At 38.3% G+C, this 22,101-nt stretch overlaps 1 protein-coding gene across 1 annotated transcript in view; it reads right to left on the bottom strand.

Moving 5' to 3' along the window:
* LOC105100345 (usherin) overlaps positions 1–22,101 on the bottom strand; it is a 370,866-nt gene that overhangs the window by 88,666 nt on the left and 260,099 nt on the right. Inside the window, exons 33-35 of the mRNA XM_064477011.1 lie at positions 10,663–10,770; positions 3,741–3,924; positions 2,461–2,618 (exon numbers count right to left, since the gene is read on the bottom strand). Of these exons, the coding sequence (XP_064333081.1) occupies positions 2,461–2,618; positions 3,741–3,924; positions 10,663–10,770 (450 nt within the window). The remainder of the gene's footprint in view (positions 1–2,460; positions 2,619–3,740; positions 3,925–10,662; positions 10,771–22,101) is intronic.

Below are 22,101 nucleotides of genomic sequence, written 5' to 3'. Positions count from 1 at the left end.
GATTTTAATCTTTCCATATATTACAGGGTTTCTGTAATGGATTTTGTGCATCTGAAACTAAAAGATTGACAGGTCTGGATATTATAGATTTATTAACCATTGGTTACATGGTCAGAGTTAGTGTGTGAAGCATTTCTACAATATCCTTTAGGCTGGACTAGAATGAACAATTTCTACAAAGCCTGAGGTAGACAAGAGTTAAGGTTACATTAAAAGAGCAAAACTTACGCTTATTTCACTATGATTTTTTTCTAAATAAAAACATACATTGAACATGAAAATATGATGCTGAACTCAAAGGAAAAAATGACACAATTCTGGGAAATTTGAAAGAAGTCTTAAAAATTTATAAACTTAATCCTAACATATGCAGTTTTATCATTTTGAAAGTGGGGGCCTTGGGACCTAGCAAATGTTGGAGCAAATACATTTTTAAAATGAATAATTAAAGGTAAAAATAGTTATCTGAAAATAACCACTATCTAGAGAATATTATACAGACCAGGCAATGTATGCCGATTATATAATAATACAAATTATCTCATTTAATCTTTACAGCAACCCTTACATGTAGGTACTGGCATTATGCCCATTTTACAGAAGGGGATAACTGAGATTCAGAAACATTGACTTATTTAATGTCAGCTAATAGGTGGCATCAGTGGGCCTGGTTTTCTCATTCATCTTATTTTGGTTGTCTTAAAAGAAGGATGTTTTCAAATCCTTATCAGGTGTGAAGCCTTCAGAGTAGCAATGGCAATTTATATGTGTAATAATGTGAAAATGACAGGTAATTTGATAAGCCATGGAACTTCCTGGTCACTTGGCTAGGAAATCATCAACATTGCTTATCACCCTGGACCAACTGCCTTTACTGTTCTTTGAGAATCTGGATGGTGGAAGATTCGGGACTGAATCTGAGAAGTGTCCAGCCAACAGGCTGAATCTGGTCTCAGGCTGGCTCCATTCTGCCTCATTCTGCTTTGTGGTGTAAAAACACCACAGCACTATAAAAATGCCAAGGAGAAATATGCTAAAAGGTTGCAAGATAGCAATTCTATTCCATGAAGGTAGAAATCAATTCCATGAAAGGATATGTAAGTTTGTGTATTTTCCGCAGCAGGAGATTTGTGTTTTCCTCCACTGAAATTAAGAGCAGAGTCCAAGAATATCTATGCTTCTAAAACCGAGGCAAGACTTATAGCTGTTTATGACATTCTGGCACTACTGATTATTCTTCACATTTTGTTTAATTTAATATTATTTCATATTCATTTTAAGACAAAGGTGGGTAGAATCATTTATATTTAATATCATAGAGCAACTTAAGTTTTTCTTTGCTTATAAAGCTCTTGAGAGATTTTTCTCCTGTGAATTTGACCAAAAAGACACCTTTGTCTTAGATTATGACATCAGAAAGATGTTGGTTCATGAGAATTTAAGTTTTATACATTCGGCCTTTATGTTATCTTTATGATTATACTACCAGTTTTGACTGACATAAGTGTTCAATTCAATGAATAATAAGTCTTTGTTATTTATTTTGTGGAATGGATCTTTGAAAGCCAAAATGGCTATTACCTAATTATTTTCAATTCCATGTCAAAATGTGGCTAAATTTATTCTTATGGGGGCATCAGGGGTTTGTTTTAATTTCATGTTTCAATGCCATGTTAAGACTAGATATTAAGAATAAAATCATATACCTTTGGAGTGCAATTTAACAACCTTAATCAGTTTTCAATTTTGTTGAACAAAACCTTCCTACTTCCTTAGGTTAAAAGACAGAGCATGCAAACTTTACTCTAATTCTTAATCCACAGTGTTACTACAATCAGAATTTTACCTAAGAATGATTATTATTTTCAAAGTTTAAAAATTCACTAAGCCACAAAAGCCACCCATTAGTGACTGAATGGTTTGATGGAGGTGATACAACTTAGGCAAAACTCAGCTACTATACTGGTCACAACTCAAGGCACACGGATGGAGTGGTCAATTATCTTTCTCAACTCCCCACTCACTGCTGTAATACAATGTCAAAGATTCAGTCTAGGGAATCTTGTTGATACCTCATCAAAAGTCACACCATGTAGTGCAATGCCAACGATTCAATCTAGAAATGAATGTTCAAGGTAACTCAGACTTCTGTGACTTACCTTGGATGTATACGAATAAGAAGAGAGATTTTAGGCTCAGGTGCTTGAAAGAAAGTATTGCTTTGATAGAAAAGTATGTATCTATGTATCTATATATCTTTGTCTAAACACCTACATCTGTATGTATCCATAAGGCTGTACATAAATGTGGTTTGGTTTATTCTGTTTATATTTATCTAGGAGACAGATTATGTCTCTCTGATTTACTAAATTCACATTTCCATCCTTATATTCAATTAATTTCCTCTAAAATATTTTACATACACACACAGACAAACACACACAGGTTTTCTTTCTTTACCTGGTGGGGTCCAAGCTACAAATATGGAATAAGGCCCAACTGCTGTGACATTATACGGAGGCTGGATTTCTTCTGGAGTCCACGTAGGTGTATGAACAATGTACCCATCACTAGCACTGCTGCCACCTCCAGTTGTGGCTTCCAACTTATAAATGTATCTATATCAAAAAAATAACACGGGGAACTATAGTCAATACCTTGTAATAGCCTATAATGAAAAAGAATATGAAAAGGAAAAATATATTTCTCTCTCTATATATAATTGAACCACTATGCTGTACACCAGAAACTAACACAACATTGTAAATTGACTATACTTCAATGAAAAATAAATAAAAATAAAAATACAAAATAACAAATTAAAAAGAAGACAGAATTGTGCTAAGGCAATGCACAGGAGAAGTGACCAATGATTGATGGCTTTTCCCCCTATTGCTTGGTCCTAAATTTGTGACAAGTTGCAAATTCTTTGCTCCTTGTCCAGAAATTTACCATAGACCTGTAGTTTTTCTAGCACAAGGAACATTCTCACCAGGCCATCACTATTTCTGCCCCTCTCCCATTTTATTTTTAACCCTCGAATAATTCATTGCTTTTCTTCAAGATTTCAGAAAAGTCTTGAAGTGTGCTGGTGGCTTGTGGAGGATTCAAATTAATCGTCTCCGTTTTTAAATGGGTTAGAGTTCAGGGAAATATGTTTAGAGAAAGATGTTTCTAAATTGATCTGCTACTCTCTACAATAAAACTAAATTGATCTCTACACTCTGCAATAAAACATCTGTTGATCTAAGATATATTTTATCTCTGCTGAGTAATGAATGGGAATGAATTGCAAATATGTGGAACTTTTTCCCCTTAAACCACTCATGTCTCTATATAGTGTAGCAAGCAGAGAAAACATAGTAACAGAAGAAAAGGTCATTGATGTAAAACAAACCTCTTTAAATCTCTTTTCTTGCTGATTTAGGGATCCATGCTTTTGAAGATAGTTTGATAATTCAAAAACTGTAATGCTTTATGTATTTTATATACTTAAACATTCTCATGTCAGATAGATTATTTATTTACATTTCTAAGGAATTTCTTGTCTTCTGAAGACTATATAATGAGCTAGCACTTGGGTCTTCAGCATCTTTAAGTGATCTCATCATCTATGAAATGACTAATAAATGAGATTAAATAACCAATTAATATTGTTTCAGTTGGAGATGGACTCTTTCTCAACCCTGAAAAATCTAAAAATTCTCACTGTATGACTGGTAAGTTTTCTTTTAGTTCACCTGCTGTTGGACTCCAGGTTTTTATCCGTGAAATTCTGCTCCTCACTGCCACCCAGGAAAACCAAGGTTCCGTTACGACGCAACTGATACTGAGAAATGAGACCATTGGGCTTTTCTGGCGGACTCCAATATAATTCCACTGTCGTAGGATTGATGATAACATGTCGAGGTGTCACCCAAACTCCTGGCAGAAGCAACACAATGAAGTTTTACTGTTAGGGTTAAATAAACACCTTATCAAAAGTCACATCATCATCTCACATACTATGGTATTTTTATCTATTGATAAAAAAAAAAAAAAACCTCCTGGTGAGCAGCAAAAAACATTTATTTGCTTTGGAGGTGAAATACAGAATTGGGTATAAATGTATTTTTCAAATATTTTAATTATTACTATTTTTTTTTTTTTTGAATTGCCTTTAGAGAGTGAATGTCAGATGAGTGGTGGATAATTTCTCTATCTTGACTGCTACTCTGAGTGCAATCAAGGCCTGGGAGACTCTCCAGGGATTTTCAACTTTGATGCCCATTTACTTGGAATCATATCATAATCTAGCCTTTGTCTGAATTCTCAAGTTCAACGGACAAGCACACTTTGCCTCTGCCTCTCGGACACTTGCTGCTGTGGTTCCTCTTAACCTTCCTCTCTGGCTACTCCTCCCAGCCTCATTTCCTGGCTTCTCTTCCCTTCCTGGACATCAAAACGACGTCGTGCCTCGGAGAACTAGGCTCTCTCATCTCCCGCCTCTTTCCTCTTACCCTTTCCTCTCCTCTTCTTTTCCAACACTCTCTTGTAGGTAATCCCCATTTAGTCTCTTTTAAACCTTGTCTATACGTTGAACACTGCCCAATGCATATCTCTATACTAAACCTCTCTCCTGAGCTTCAGACTCACGCGTCCCGCTCTCTGCTTGTCTACTGCCATTTGGATGAATAATTACACATCAAAAACTTCAAATGTCCAAAACAGAACTCTTGGTTTTCTGGTCTGTAATCTATTTGTCTCTCAATCTTACCCAGCTGTTCATTTTCTTAGGCAAAACACACACACACAAATTACCCTTGAGGCTCTTACTTCTCTCACCCGTAAGTGTAACCTACCATCACGTGCTGTGTATCTTCACCTCTCCTGATCCAAACTACATCTCTTGCTCATAAACTCCTGTGATGGCCTCTGAACTAGTGTCCATATTTTAAATCTTTAAATCTCTATTTCATTGTAAACTTTACAAAAGCATATAAAGTATATGTAAGCCAGTATAATCTTCACAAAATATACAACCCTTTTGAAATTATCCATATAGTAGACTCCCAGTTCCTTATGATAACCTATATGTGGTCCTACATTTTTCTGGCTCTGGTCTACCTGGCACCTTTCTCTCCATCATTGACAAAGCTCCAGCCACATCAGACTCCTTTCCAGCATCAGAATGCTTCAAGTTCTTTTCCAGCTCAGCTTTTTCACTTCCATTCCCCTGCCTAGAACACTTTTGTTTCTGACACCATGACATTTGCGCATTTTATTCTCCTAGCTCAGTGACCTGTGTAAATATCACCTTCTTAGGAAGGTCTTGTTTAACCACCCTTCCCTGACTATAACTTTCACCCAGTCTAAAGGGATCCCAACCTAGTTCCTCTCAATCATATGCCCTTTTCTATTTCCTCATAACATCATAACATCTTTCTTTGACAGCATCATTATTTTTATGTTACGACTGTGTGGTCTACTTCTTTCTCCTGCTTTAATACAAAGTTAGCTACATGAGGGCAGGGGTCTACTCTGTGTTATTAGTCAACGTATCTTTATGTATAGCACAATGCCTAATAAATACTGAATGAATAAATTTATTGTAAATATGTATCCTGCAAACTACTATGTTAAGTACTCTATGGAATCCGAATGTAACTAAGACATGGCTCATTCTTACAAGGAGCTTATACCCTCTGTATAAAAGGAAAAATGTAGACGCAAACAACTGTAATTCAGGGTCAAACATTCAAGTCCTCTCATAGATGTACAGATACACTGATGGAGAACCCAGCAACGAGAAAGACCAATCCTACCATCTTGTACATTGTCCTCTGGCCATGATCTGAACAGACACTGTAACTCTCTTTTTCAGCTTTTAAAACCTCATTTCAATATTAGGTTCCCCGTAATCAATAGTTTTTGGTTGGTTGTATCTCCTGTGTAAGTTACTCAGTAAAGGGTAAGATGTCAACAATTTTATATGGAAAAAATTTCAGGACATTCAAATGCAATTTATTGAGTAACATTCTGAAAGAGGCACAATAGATTTAAAAATAGCTCAGACTTAATGATTTTCTAAGAACAATTTACTCCCAAGAAGAAAGAAAATAGTTCATTTTGTTCTGAAAGTTCACTCTATGTTAGGTACTTGGACAAATCCACAAATCATAGTATATGTTTTATGCCTGGATCTCTCTGCCAACAACTGTTCCATGACTCAACTGATTAGAGGTCTGATTTAAACATGATATTAATTTGTTGATTTAAGAGATAAAGCATAAAGCTTTAGTCCTGCAGTCTTGTCTTTCTCACCTTGAAGGATGTATTAAAAACCACCAAGGTGCTACAAAGGCTATGGCTTAGCTTCCATTTTGAATCAGTCAATGCAGCCTGTGGATACAGAGGCATTAATGAAATAAAATGAAGCAACATTTTGGGGTTGCCTTATGTTCTAAATAAAAGTTGAGTTTTACATTTATATAGCTGGTGAAAGCTCTGTTCATGTTGTTAATGAACTTGTGCCCATTCATTTGATTTATAAGATGAAAGTGGAATGTCTAAAAACTCATTAGTGCTTACTTGCAAAATGATATGGAGACACTGTTATCTTGGCAGCTGCAAAAAAATCTTCGATAGAATAAGACTACCTTTGGTGAGATGTCTTAATAAGTTCCAAGTGAAGAATCTACATCCTTCTCTGAGCCTGAGCCTCAGGTGGCATCAGAAAACCTGTTCTACATAATGAATGGGCAGAACTGAGGCAGCTCAAGGGAAGGAGATGGATGGTCCTGAGGGAAATTATCTAGAAGTGGGGCGGGGAGCATGTACACTAGCTGAGAGGTACAACAGGGAAAGGTCAGAAGCAAACCTTGGTTGGTCCCTTGACATAATAGCTACAAAAAAAAAAAAAAAAAAAAAAAAGAACACATTCACTGGATTTGTTTTAACTTTGTCTTCAGTGCCACGCATTATTCCCCACTTTTCATGTCCCTACAAATCTTTATTCCAAGTCAAAAATTGCAACATGTTTTTGTGGATTGGCTTTCCCTTGAAAGCTAGTGAAGGGAACCAGTTTTGTATTGGCTGATGTCAGGAATGCATTGACTTCTGGACTACTGATTATTTGTTAATTTGTTGATTCAATGTTCTACCCAATTTTGTCATTTTTCTGTGTTGGGCACTGTGGGTGGAGGGATAAAGACATATAGTCTTTACCCTTCAAGGAACCTATGGTATCATGGTCAATAAAAATGGGTAAATAACAACTTACAGCCCAGCTTGATAAATGCTCTAAGAAAAGGAAACAGAGTGCGTTATTGGAGCACTTAGGAAGGGTACCCAACACAGGCTGCGAGTGAGACGGGAATGGATGGGAAGGGGAGGGGATCTGAGATTTGCAGAGTGGGAGACATCTGGGCCAAATTTTGAAAACCATGAGAGCTAACTGAGTGAGGATGTAGGGAAGGGCATTCAGGCTGAGGGAATCCCACACGAAGTCCCAGAGATAAGGAAAGCGTGGCAGAAGTACAAGGACCTCGGCGTGACTGCATTACACGGCATGTGGCAAAGACCAAAAGGCCTGACAGACTAGCAGAAGTTAAAACTCGGGGGGTCTACTTTGCTTTTCTAAGAAGATGTGACTTTTTTTTTTTTTCCTCCTGGAAGGAAACGGGATTTTGGGGGGTGACTAATGTGAGATATGACTATTTTGGCAAAAGGAGATAAAGAACCGGGATGGGGGTATGAGAAAGAGGAGAAATGGCGAGAGGCAGGGAGGCTAGTTAGGAGAATCTGGAGAAATTACAGGCATCTGAACTAAGATAATACCAGAAGGGATGGAAAGAAAGAACAAAGTTTTAAAAATCCTTAGGATTTAAAACTAATAAAATTTTATGAACATTTCATACTATCAACTAAGGAAAAGAGAAGCATTAAGAATGCCACCTCAGGGGTTTAGATGATTAAATGGATGATGGTACTTGAGAGAGGGAAAGAGAAGAAGAGCGAGTTAGGGAGCGGGAGGGAGGTCTTCGGTGCTGAAATACTGAGGCTGAGGTATTGGTAAAACACCTACATATAAACAACTAGCAGACTGGTAGATACACTGGCCTTAAATCTGAGTGTAGCCTTTGGGAAAGCTCTAGAAATTGGGAGCGCTCAGCCTTCATGAGGAATTCCAGCCAGTGGTGGAGAATTCCAGGGGAGACTGTGGAGTTACAAGGGCAAGGAGCAGAGGAAGAGTCTGAAGGAACAGCAGCAGTTAGAAGAAGGGAAGAAGATGGGGAACCTGAGGAAGACTGGTCTTTTCCTGCAGCTTTTTTCATATGATCAACGCTGCAGGAAAGCATGGCTGCAATTTTGCATGACTGAATTCTAAAAGGAATGAATGAGAGCGTCCTGGCCTGGTGGTAATTCTGAAAACAGCAATAACCCATTTCAAGCTCTTCCCACGGTTTGGCTATGGGTGCACCATGCTCCAGGGGGATAAAATTGCAGACAATTAGCTTTAACTTATCAGTGAGGTCATAATCAGCTTTAACTTTCTTTTTTCTTCCTACTGAAAATGAAATAAATGAGAAGAGCTCAGGGTGGCGATGAACAAATGCTTCTTTGAATTCCCTCCACCTTCAAACTGTCTAATTCACTCAGCTAGGCCTTTTAAAATTAGTTATATTTGGGTTATTAATTTAAAATGATATAATATGTTTATTTCCACTTCAGCAAAACAATAGAACTTAGTGTTACTGCCAGTTTGTCCCCTTACAACCCCCAAGTTAAGCACTCAGACTCCATTTATTCCTCAAACAAGTTATTCACAACTGGCACTTACACAGCCAGAAAATGGATTCTAAATCCACGTCTGTTCTGCCGTGGAAAGCCCATTTAGTTTAGTGTTTCTTTGCACAGTTATTTGTGTTAAAGGAAAGGTGCATAAAGTTAAAAAAAGAAATCAAGTAAAATAAAACATTTCTCATCTCACTCTCCCCTGCATTGTTGAAAGCTATAATTTTTAAGTTGTGAAATCTGAACTCTTTTAAGAAATACTGTTTTTGGAAAAAGTGAGACTATAGAGGCATATTTTCTAAGAATTTAAATACATGGATTGGATGAGTAAACTGGAGAGACCCTGTTATTTTATCCGGCTTGAGTTTCAGCCAAAACTGGTTGATAGATCCTTTAGAAATTATCCATTATCATCAAAGTATCCATTTGATAGTTTACCTTTCCAAAAAATCTACTGCTGGTTTCTTCCTTTCAAAGGAACACTAAGCTTTTTGACATGAAACATTCTTTATATAGAAAACATCATTAGTGAATTCCTGGTGAGGAGCCATATGCCCCATATGTGGAATTTTCCATTTTATTCCCCATTTACTGGTAGGAAGTTCAGGTCTAATATTCTGAGGTACAACAACCCCCTTCATTAGAAGAGTAATGGACAAGCAGTCCAGGACTCTCCGATGTTAATTAACATTATATTTCCATTCAGAAACTTATTTAAGCCTCTGTTTCCACACACAGAAAACAGGCAGGTAATAAAGATTAACAAAATAATTAGTTGATCACTAGCAAACTTCTGAGCATATTTTTCTCCAAAAAGTGAATGGTAACTACCCATCCCAGTTTCCAACTGATGGGTAACTAGTGTTATCAGTTGGGTGTGTATGCTTCCAGAATCTTTCCTGTGCATTAATTTATTTATCTATAGAAATGAATATTGCTTCCTATGTGTTTTTTATCTGTAAAATGCCATCCATGAACGTAGTTCTATAACTTCTACTTTATATGTACAGATCTCCTCATTCCTTTCAATGGATGCATGGAATTCCATAGCGTGAATACACCTAAATTTATTTAGCAGTTCCCACATTTAGACATTTAGATTGCTTCCAGTATTTTGCCATTAAAGAAACAACAGCAAAACAATGTTTCAAGAAGCATCCGGATACATGCCTCCTTGTGCAATTGTGGAAGGGTTACTTTCTGGCATAGACACAGAAAGAGAAACTATGTCATGGGGAACCAATGTTTTAAATTCAGAAGATGTTACCAATTTGCCTTCCAAGGTGATGGTCCCACTTTACATGCCCTCAAGCTGTGTTTGATGGTATATCTCCTCCCGCTGTTCATTTCAAAAATCCTTATTCCTCGTGGTCCATCTCAGAAGTCATCTGCTCCATAAAATCTTTCTTGGTGTCCATGATGGACTCCCTCCTTAGAGTAACCTGAGCATTCTGTTCATTTGCCCTTCCCTAACATCATCTTTAAGATTCTCTCTCTTCATATCGACTTGGTAACTTGTCCTATCACTTCTGCTTGATGGGAAGTTCTTCAGGACAGTGAATATTTTAATCAGCTTCAGCAGGGAGCATGGTGCTTGTTATATTTTAGCTGCCCTGAAAGTATTTAAAATTTTTTGAGGAATTTCAGATCCAAGTATATAATAATTTTTTTTCCATGGGAAACCACATGTAAAAGTTTAAGGAATTGAAAGCAAACTGCCTTGGGAGGCTTATAGTTTAACCAAACTTGAAAAATGGGAACTTAGAATATTATTTTATTTTGGACCTTTAAGACTTTATTCCTTCTTGTTTGTTATGAAAGAGTTTAGAGTTCACATCAAAATACTGTATGAAAACTTCTCCCCAATCAGGGGTATTTTTTAATTACCTTGAGGGGCTGCCTGCAGTGTCTGACCTAGAAAAGGCTCACTCGATGTGCACCCAGCAGATGTACAAGCTGCAAGTGTGAAGCTGTAGTTGGTGTATGGCTGGAGACCTAGAAAGAGCAAACAAGAAATAGAGTACATCTTGAGAGGATTATTTATTATCAGTTAAGCACCAGAGGTAACATGCAGAGTTGTAGATGTGATATCCAAAAATTTTAAGAGCAGAAAGCACTCTCTCATGGAGATAGGAACTTTATAAGCAGCTCAGTATTGCTGGAAATTTCACTTATCACTGATGAAAGAATAAACTCTCAGCCTCAGAAGAGATCTTAAAATTCATGTAATCCATCCAACCATCTTTGCCTTGATTGCCCTGTGCCAGGTGTCACTGAAGAGGCTCTCCTGCCTAGGTGACCGGAGTATTCCATCGCCCAAACAGCCCGTCCCGTCTCTAGAGTTTTTATTTGGTTTCAAAGTCCTTCCTTCTATTGTGGTGAACTCCTTCTATTACTTCCACCCGTAGGGACTTCTAGAACAAATCTCATTTCTTTTCCACATGACAGTTCTTCAAATATTTGAAGACAGTTATCAACTCCCCCCTGAGTCTTGTCATCTCCAGGCTAAGCATCCCAGTTTCTGCAACTGCTTATGTGAACAGGGGCATAAAAAACAAAAAAGAAGGTTAGATTCAACATTTTAAGCTTATATTCAGCTCATATTAACACCAACTAACTTTTTTTTAAATAACTTTTCATTTCTTCATCACACGTGTCCATACTGCACCAGCTCACACTTACTTTGGCAGTTTTTTGGGGGTGAAGTTGCTTTTGTCTTTACACGTAGATTAAACATACTTTGATGTGGGGATAGTGCTTACTGCATCTTTTGTATTCGGAACATGATACAGCATAGTAATTGCTCAGTAAGTTCTCAGGGGGGAAAATGGCAATCCACTTGCAACAGAAGTTACATGTCATTAGACTACATGGCTCTCATGGCCAGGGACCTTGGACAAGTTACTTAGCTTCACTGTGTGCCTTGATCTACTGATCTGTAAAATGGGAGTCCTCGCATCTAACTTCTAAGGCTGCTGGAAAGATGAGATGGGTCACTAAGAGAAGTACTTGATTTTAGCAGAAGCAACCTTAAGATTCAGCAGCACTCAGCAAGAAGTATATGGAGGCTAATATTTTTTGCCTTGATTCTTGGGAAAATTCAAAACTTAACATTTTTAAAAAAATAGAACTTGGTCTCTATGTCAAATAATTTGGCCAAGTTATAACATGGATCCAATAATTATTACACTTATTTTTCATGAGTTTTGAACTACATTGTCACGTTTTTGTTCTTTTGGTGTGGTGACTCTTCCCAGAGACAGTCATGTGTCACTCTGTCACTTTATGCAGATCTGCTCAAATGCTACATTTTAAAAGATTCTGACCACTCTATCTACATATGACAATCAGCACTTTGTATCACCTCAAATTACTTTCTTCTTTCATAGCCTTCAACATTATCTGATGTTTTATTATACTTCCATTTTATTTATGTCTCCCCTTATATGATGTAAGCTCTAAAAGAGCAAGGACTTTGTTTTGCCCACAACTGTATCCTTTGACTAGTGACAGGCACAAAGTAGGTGCTTGTTAAGTGAATGAACAAATTAATTAACTTGGAGCAGTAGTCTGGGTTCTCTGCGAAAGCCGTCATGTTCTGTAGCTGGAGCTGCTCCAGGATTCAGCTTCAAAGCTCTTTGTATTCCCTTATCAATTTAATGATAAGATATGGATACTTATTTGATTATAATCTTCTATTTGGTTGCTATGGAGGATTTACATAATTTTGATATTTACCTGATTTAGAGATGAGGACTATGATGAAAGATCTAAGCCACATCCAAGCCTTGTATGTTTGATAAAAGCTTATGGGAAAAATGCTAAAGATTATAAAATATAGAGCTCAAGAGAAAATGGAAGGAAATACCCAAGGATGAAGGTCAGGGACTGCAGTGGCTGATTTAGCCTGACAACACCCCTTCCTTTATTTCCATTCTGAAAAAGGGGGTCTTGATCCTTGCAACACCATTTTACCTGAGTATCTTACTTTCTCACTTAGAATGTAAGCCCTTTGAGAGTAAGGATGGTATTGCTGAGTGGTTTTTTTTTTTATTATTATTATTTCATAATAGTGCCCATTTGACGTGTTCAAGGTTTGTTAAGTATTGTTTAAGGAAGACCAAGGCACAAAAGTACACAATTAAGGTAGCAGGGCTATCATCCTATGATGTCCATGTATCCATCACAAGTGTAATTTGACCAAACAGATCCTTCCTCAAAATTCCACAGGGATTCCTGCCCAGAGCAACTACTTCATTGAGTAGGAGATTCTTCTCTAGTTGCAGAATATTGTTAAAACATAACAATATTAATATAATTTATGAACAATAAATATTTTCTAGATTTTCTTCCTGAATACCAGACTGAAGTATGGCTAGTAAAAGTGAAGAAATACTTGATTTTTCTCTGGAATATTCTACCTCTCTCCTTAAAAAAAAAACAACCCTCAATTCTGTTCTTCATTTGTGTTGTGGCTGATCTGGTTTCAGACTTCTGAAGGACCTTTGAGGATGGGTCTTAGGAAAAGAAGAGAAAGCATCATCACAGAGATGCACTAAGATTGATCAGAAGACTGAGGGTGTTCACAGTGAGGACAGTAGCTAAAAAGATAATTTAGTGTATATAAAAACAGAAAGTGTCTTTTCTTTACAAAATGTTTCTGAAGGGGGTTGAGTGCCATCCATTTTGTACGTAGCCTAGAACACTAGAAGTCAGCTGTCTGGAGATGGTGTAACAGCAGAGCAGCTAGCCTTTTAGGAATTTTTGATAGACTCGGGAGAGTGTGCCAAAGGAGTTTGTTACAGGTGTTTAAACTGGGTGGTGTCAGCTGGTCTAGCAGAGGATGAGGCCTGACCTAGTGGAGGAATGTGTATTTCTTGAAGTACAGGAGTACTAGATTTAAGGGTAGTGGGCAGGGTGTTGAACTGAGAGTTGAGTAGAAAGCCTTGATCAAGAAATTCGAAGTTGATCATACTAAGTTAAGTAAGTCAGACAAAGACAAACATCATATGATACCACATATACGTGGAAGCTAAAAAAAAAATGACATAAATGAACATATTTACAAAACAGAAATAGACTCACAGACAATAGAAAAACTTATGGTTATCAAAGGGGAAAGGGATGGGGAGAAATAACTTAGGAGTTTGGGATTAACAGATACATACTACTGTACATAAAATAGATAAACAACAAAGACCTATTGTATAGCACAGGCAACTATATTCAATATCTTGTAATAAGCTATAATAGAAAAGAATCTGAAAAAGAATATAAAACATATATATATATATATATATATATATGTGCATAACTGAATCATTATGCTGTACACCTGAAACATTGTAAATCAAGTATAGTTCAATAAAAAAAATAAATGAAAAAAAAGAAGTCAGAAGAGTTTAAAGACATCACTGAATCAAAAGCAGTGGATATAGTGAACTGGGAAAAAGAGGCAAGGATTGAAGCACAAGAAAGATGAGAGAGGGAGGAATGAGACCTTGAGTGAAGGAGCGGGGAAGATGGACTTAATCTAACTTGTGGGCAGTTTATCCCCCAGAGCTGTGTCCACCTCTGCAATGAGGGCATCTGGCCAATTTGAAGAGCCATATGGAGCAAGGGTAGAAATACTCAGATTTACTCGACTGGCATTTGCAGCTCATGTCATGTAACTGCATCTGCGATATTTACCTACCAGCGTCCATTCACACTTCTTTTAATAACAGAACTCAAATTTTCCTTGGAGAAACCAGTCTTTGGTCACTGTCAGGCCTTGTGCTTTGTTTAGAGTTGACTCCACCTGGATTGAAAAGTGTACATATGGTCCAGGCTTGGACACAGCTCCATATACCCTTTGCAACGTTAGAGGGTCAGAATTAAATATGTGACCTCATTCAGGCCAATGAAAGCTAGACCTTGAACTAGAACTTCCATTTTTAAAACTGGTAGTTCCTTTTTTCCCCCCACCACGTAAAGCTTGAGAATGGAGGAGAGCTCAGAGATAAAAAGAAATTGGGTCCTGGAAACATCATTTGGTAGTCCTGAGTGAGCCATGCCTAAAATGTACACCTGACTTTTTAGTTTCATGAACCAATAAACACCCATTTGTTAAGACTGTTTGAATAGAGTTTTCTGTAACTTGCAAGAAATAGAGTTCTAAATGATATTACTATTATAATTGCTAATAATGTAACATGCCTATACACAGGTTTGGAATCTTGTATGTTACCCATGGGGACCATAAGCAGCTGTTCTTACCCTGTCCTAGGTGATCCGCCTTCATACAAGCTAGAAAGAGTTACAAGATTACGGGAGAGAGAATTAGCAACAACATGAACAGGTCTGTTGAAAGGGGAAGAGATTTCACCTTGGATATTCCCGCCTCACAGGTAGGAAAACAGGCTCAGAGACCCAAACAGTTACACCGTGAACGAGCGGGCGGGCTGGGGAAGGGACAAGCCCTGGCTTTCAACACCAAGCCCTGTGCTCTCACCATCCCATAAGAGCTACAGCCAAACACACTGAAATTTTCAAAGACTGCCTTCCCTCTGAAGATTAAACATCACCTGAATGATGTAAAAACGGTGGAAACCATTGCAGCTGTTCTTAAAGTGAAAGGAAGATATTGAAAGGATTTCATTCAAATAGCAAGTCTCTACAAAAACTATAAAGAAAAACAAAATCCCAAACTTGGGTTTTTATTATTCCAGTTTTTCCTTCTCTTTTCACTGAACTCTATATATTAAGTATATTTTATGAGAAACACAGTTAATTTCAAGGAGGTTGATAACTCAATTGCATAAAGAACATACCAGCTAAAGTTTACTGAACACTTACTATGTGCTGACCTTCTTCTGTGCACACCCTGGACAGGAACACATTTAAAGCCCTCCCCAGCTCCCCGGGGAACTGCTATTCTCTGCTCAGGTAATAGGGGCCAAGGCATAGAGAGTTGGAGGAACACACTTGTAATCACAGAGACAAGGAAGAATGAGCTTGGGATACAAATCTGGGCAGCTGGGCTGAGAAACGTGGCCCAGAGCAACTGGACCGGTCGTCGGAGGCTTCTAAGGAAAATGGTGACATAGGTATCTCAAAGCCCAGTGACACTCCCAGTAACATAAAAATATCCACGTGGGACCATATATTTAAGTATTTTCATTTTGAATATGACCACAATTTATGAACGGAGGCAGTACAGCAGAGTTGTTAGGAGAGGAGAGCCTGAAGTCAGACTCTCCGGGTCCAATCCTTATTTACTAGCTACACCATGGTCCTGCATTCTGACCTTTAGGTATCTATCGGTTTCCGTATCTGTAAACTGTGGGGACGGGAGTGTAGATTGCTCAACTGGACCACAGGCTAACTTGAGGGGAGGCAATATCTGAATCCATCATTTTCTATATTCTATTTCTTAGGTCTTGTCTTTTTCACACTATTGGAGGACTGGATTAATAACAGGTTTGGTTCAAATAGTCTGTGAGGAAAGCACCGACTGCTGTGAGGCATAGATGATTTACATGAACCGGATGACCTTTGGTAGATATGACTCTGTAAAACTCACTAAGATCAACACATTTCAACTGGAATTTGCTGTCATTTTAAGAAAGCCCCCATTGGTGGTCCTTAAAAGGAGCTATATATGAAATATTAGCAACAGGCAATGAAAAGGGCACACCAATTGAAAACCACTCATGAATTGATCAGGATGAGAAGAGGGAAATAAAGAGGTGTCTCCAAGGAACTGTTCTGACTGTAACTTAATTCTGAAGCCGAAGAGTAGAAGGAGAAAAGAAAACATCATTCAAGCGCGCAGCATTGAGTTAAGAGTAAGGAAAGCAGCTGTAGAGCAGAGAAAGACAAATGCGTGGAGGAAAGCCAAGTATTTAACATTTCAGCGTGGTGGAGATCACTGTGGCTGCAAATTACCTGAATTTCCCTACAGGGGATCGTGCTCTCTTTTAAAGGAAAGAGGCATTCTCTAACCGTGCTCATTACAATCACACTTCCAAGTAACGTTACTTTCAAGAGTAAATACATGCTCAAGAGGGATGGCAAAAAGTCTGCCTATGCATCATAAAAATATGATTTGGAAAACAAAACCCATACTTATGTAAGCTACACTGCATGTACTCTATAAAGAACAACTTGTTTCTAATTTTTAACTTCCAGATAGTCAGGAAAAGGCATTTTGCCCATTATAATTTCAGCCAGCCAGGGCTACTTCAAAGCATTCATTCAGGTACTCTAGAACATCATCTGTTAATTATTTTCTAAGCAATTACCAAATAATCCTAAAGAATATGTAATTTCACAAGTTCCTCATTCAACTTGGTTAAGTTCAAGTGCTAAGAGGCCTGAGTTACTTCAAAAAGTTTTTGTTAAGTGGTTATCAAGTACTGTACGCCCTCTGGGCAAGTTACATTATCTGGCACAAGTGCACCCAAACTGGATGTCTGCCCTGGCCCAGCTGAACCAGACATCTAGTCTTGCTGCTGAAGAGACCTCTCTTTTGTCCCCACCTGCCTGGGATCTCACTAAGTGATCCCCTCCAGGGCATCCAGGAACTTCCAGCATCCACCAGCAACGTTGGAGGTGAGGAATAGAACCACATCAGGGTTCTACTTTAGATTAATCTGATTCTATGTGAAAATCTGGATGTTCAAAACTGATACACCAAGGCACCATGGAATCACTTCGGAGACATCTAAGGTGCATTTAAATTATGATTTGTCTTACAAAATCTGACTGAGAAATATTTCAGGAGCTCACATGCCGGAGTCCCCTTTTCCTGATAGTACCACCCATCATGGTCTCAGTGGCTCCCCATCCTGCAGAGCCAAGCCAATTCCTCACCTCTTTGAGAGCAGCCGTTGGCACTGTCCATTTCTTGTATCAACGCTTTGACGTATGGGTTCAGTTGACATCTCACATGAACTGGACATCAAAACATCAAAACAAAGGGGCTCTTGCATTTGCAAATGCCAGTGAAACAACTTGGCTTTCAGGTCTGACTGCTACAAGCTTACTCACATTCTTGATTCTGTATTTTATGTGAAATTCTAGACCACAGATTAGGCTTCTCTCCCCAGTGTCACAGTGGCTCGATTCATCCCAAGAAGCACTTCCTGGATGAGTCACTTCTCCAACAGACTCTCTTTCCAAGTACATTAAGGCTATTATTAAGATAGTCCAAGGAAAGACCCTTGCTTTTGATTTTTGTAACACTATCTTGACAAATATTTTCCTTCTCTGCAATTTGGTGTTGCACTAGACCGAAGCCTCTTATCCTACATTTTCAAGCAGAATCTTCTTCTCCAGAAACAAAGTGTGGCCTTAGGTGGCACCAAAGTGTGATGCTGCTCAAATGCTCTGCAACAAGGGCACACGTCTCAGGGAAGGATGGATTTGGCTAGACCCACTGGGACTAAAAGAAGTAGAGGTTGCCCTGGCAAAGTACCTTGGAATACCTGGGATTCTGGGGGATTTTTTTTCCCTTTATATATTGGTGTCTAGGCAGCCATTGCATGTAATTCTTTGGCTATAATATTATATATATAATAATGGTAAAAGAAAGGAAGAAATAGTGGTTGAAACTGTGCTTTTTTTTTTTTTTTTTTTTTTTTTGCAAGTGTTCAGGCCCAAAGTCTTCCTCAGAATTTGCAAAATGAAAATAAAATGAATTCTCATCTCTACTTTCACAGGTCTGATGCTTGGTGGTCAGAGGTCAGGTCGTAGGTGGGGGAAATGCAGCTCAGAGTATCACACACACACACACAAGACAGAGGCTCCTGAAGTTGTTTTTGAAGAAACAATGGCCATCCTAGTTTTTGCGTGATCTGTTTCAGTTAAAGAATTATCCTGCCAATAAATCCAGATTGCTGGAGACCTGGGCTGGCTTCAAGGGCAGGCAAACTGTGCAGTCACTCCAGCTCCCATGCTTGGAGCGGTCCAGTGCTTGAGCCAATTTTCACCGTCTTGAAATTCTTAATGATTTTTGAACAAGGGTCCCAACACTTTCATTCTGCACTGGGCCCCGCAAATGACACAGTCCATTCTGCCTGCGATTTATGTATGTATGTATGTATGTATGTATGTATGCATGCATGCATGCATGCATTTTAAGTTTTACTTATTTTTTAATTTGAGGAGGAGGTAACTTAGGTTTTCAAATTTGTTTTTAATGGAGGTACTGAGGATTGAACGCGGGACCTCGTGCATGCTAAGCACATGCTCTACCACTGAGCTGTACCTACCCTTCCAGCCTGCGATTTAAATGTGTCTGACAGTGTGATTTTTATATCCAACCCATATGGAATGCAGTCATTCAGATATTAGTTGACTACTCAACATTTATTCATTCAAGAAAGATGTTCAAACACTTAATATATTTCAGGTGCTGTGATAGATCACAGCTCAGGTAACACAGTGGCAAACAGAGGCTGTTGCTTCTGTCTTTTTAAAGCTTTAACTTGCGGTTGAGGAACAGAGACAAGAAAGAGGGTATTCAATGAAGTATAATAAATACCATGAGAGCGATGGGTAGGATATTATGGGAGCACATGGTAGAGTGATCTAAATGTAAAATGCCCTTATAAAAACGTTCACATTTTGTGATATTGATGGTCAAACTATATTCTCTTTTTTTCAAAAGTGATGTGCAGGATATCCGTCTCCGTACGTTAGTAGAACATTTTCTATAACAACCAGCCTTGTTAGGGTTTATGCTATTTTATCATAGGTGGTTTTTGTGAGCTTCTAACAGGACAAAAAAGGAAGGCAAATTATTCTCTACTTGCTAACTTCATGCTGGTGACACTTCCCCTTTAAGGGAAATAAAACGATGAGCAACTTTTAATGAATTATTTTGAAAACATTTCCCCCAGAGTTAAGAAACACATAAGCCCTTATCATGTCTGCTGCTAAAGAGGACATGATTAATTCATTTTGTTCTCAGTGGCCCTAATTATTTAGTTAATCCTTTCTCTCTCTCCTCTGCCTCGATGCCCACGTTAGGAGGTCCACGGATGAAGAATGGTAACCCAAAGCGAAACCATGCCGTAACTGACATCCCGATTGTTTCGTGCAGGACCGTGTACATGTTCAGTCATAAATGATAGGAAAAGGTCTTTTATTGGCAAGCTGCCATGCGCTGTTTGCATTAGCGAATATGAGAAGATGAAGGCTGCTACCCCTTTGGTCCCCATGGTACTGAGCTCGGTGAGATAGCAGAAAACGCTTCAGTTTACTTAAAGCATTGATAACACCTCTAAATAATTAACGGAGGACTTCCTGTCTTCAATTACTTAATGCTTTTTTTTTTTTTAACGTCTTGAGAGGATTATAAGCAATTTATGGATTTCACATGATGAGTGCATTTGCCACTATTCCCACAAAGCATTTACGGGATCATGTTTCTAAAGCTTTGAGGTAATTAAAAATAAGCACGGAGACAATGGGGCTGATGCTAGGGGCTCGCTTTCCCTGCTGTCAGTTCGAAGGACCCAGATTTCCAGGCTCCAGCATGACTAGTGCTACAGCTTCATTAGTGCTGGACTGTGACTTAGGGACAGCCAAGGTTTTGGAAATGATGAGAAAATCACAACCTTTGTCCCCAGAGGTGTAGGCAGCTCTCTGAACAAACATTGGAGATGGAATGTGAAATAAATTTGATTATTTTAGTTCATTTCATGAACTCAATAAAACAATCATTCACATCATAAAATACTTCTGTACTGAATTTGGTCAGTCAGCTAACCATGGAACTGAATTTTCCCAGGCAGATAAAATGCATGAACGCTACACAGATCTCAGGTTTTAGATTATCTAATGCCAAATACCACTCCTGCCCCACAGGGACTGCACAGCGGAGGCTGTACTTGGTAAGGTTTTGTTGAGTGAGGGTTTATTTTCTTATGCAACAAAAAAATCTCTTTTTAGGGCTGTACTGCCCAAGTAAAATACTAAGTCTGTTTAAAATAATGTAGAGGGATGGACCAAAGGAATTCCAACAGATTTTTTTTTTCATTTTCTAATCTTACAAAAAGTAAAATCAGGTGGAGAAACTTTAAAAATATTTATTCTAATAGAAGAGGAATTCTGACATTAAATTATGTGTATGAAATCTTCTCTGACATGAAAATATCCATTAAAAATGATCATATGAGAAAGAGCTGGTGGAATGAAGGTTTTAAAGAAAAATCTTTGCAATTATTGTATATAATTAAGGAGGCTATCAATTCTGCTGGTCTGAATATCACAACTGAAATTTTGTCCGTATCCATGTGAATGCTGGTTTCTAAAAAATGCAAACCAGTGCAGCTGGCGACAGTTCAAAGCCCAGAGCTGGTTGAGTAGACAGATTCTGGAAGAAGAGAATTCTTTATCCTTGCATCCCGGTTTATTGTGAAACCTTTATTGCTACAAAGTCGTAATGTTCCTTAACTTGGCTTTCAATACTCTGCAACATTCCACCGCCACTCCAAGTCATTCTTTGATTTCCCCTACTCCATCCTCTATAGGGTTCTGCTGAAGCATCATGACACAAATTATTCCTTAACTTGTCAGTGTTCCCTATTACTGGGAGCTTCTTAAGAGCAGCAATTTGATTTTTGGGCATTTAATATACTATCCGGAACATAGTAAGCAGGCCACACACACACATATTTAATTTTAGAATGAAACAGTATTTTGATTTTCTTATAGATGTAGGCTGTGAATGCCTAGGGCACCCTTGAGTGGACCACTTTTCACCTTCATCTTTCAAAGGTGGATACTGAAAACATCCCTCACGTATTTTATAGAAATGTGCTGAGAATCACAGGAGTCAAAATGCAAATAGTTCTTTAAAATGATAAAGCACCATGTAAATGTTGCATTATGTGAAACAACGTCATTTCAATTACTTGAGATGATTTTCATTTTTAGTGACATAGGATAGTTCTTTTTTAGTGAAATAGGGCATAAGGAACACATTTGATAATCTAAACAGATGAAGGCTTTCCCCATCCCCGTTATCGCCGGTTTAGCTCAGGATCTTCAGATAAGGATTGCGATGTGCAAGTCCGCAAATATTTTCTAAGCACCCTCTGCAGGCTTATGGCGCTTCTGGGAAAGTGGACATCTGTCAGTGAGCGCTTGCTTGTGCCACGGAACTGTGGAGTTACGAGCAAATCACGATGAATTTATTTTTCCACCTGTGTAGCAGGGCCTGTGCCTCCTCTAAGGAAAAATCAGGCACATTCTTCCAGGCCTTTCTGCACGTCTATGTGCGTTTCATTATCTCTCATATCAGCACCCCCCTGCCAAGTGTAAGTTCCAATGGAA

This window comes from Camelus dromedarius, chromosome 21, assembly GCF_036321535.1.
Source record: "Camelus dromedarius isolate mCamDro1 chromosome 21, mCamDro1.pat, whole genome shotgun sequence".
NCBI lineage: Eukaryota > Metazoa > Chordata > Mammalia > Artiodactyla > Camelidae > Camelus > Camelus dromedarius.
This window is presented reverse-complemented; position numbering and strand designations above follow the sequence as displayed.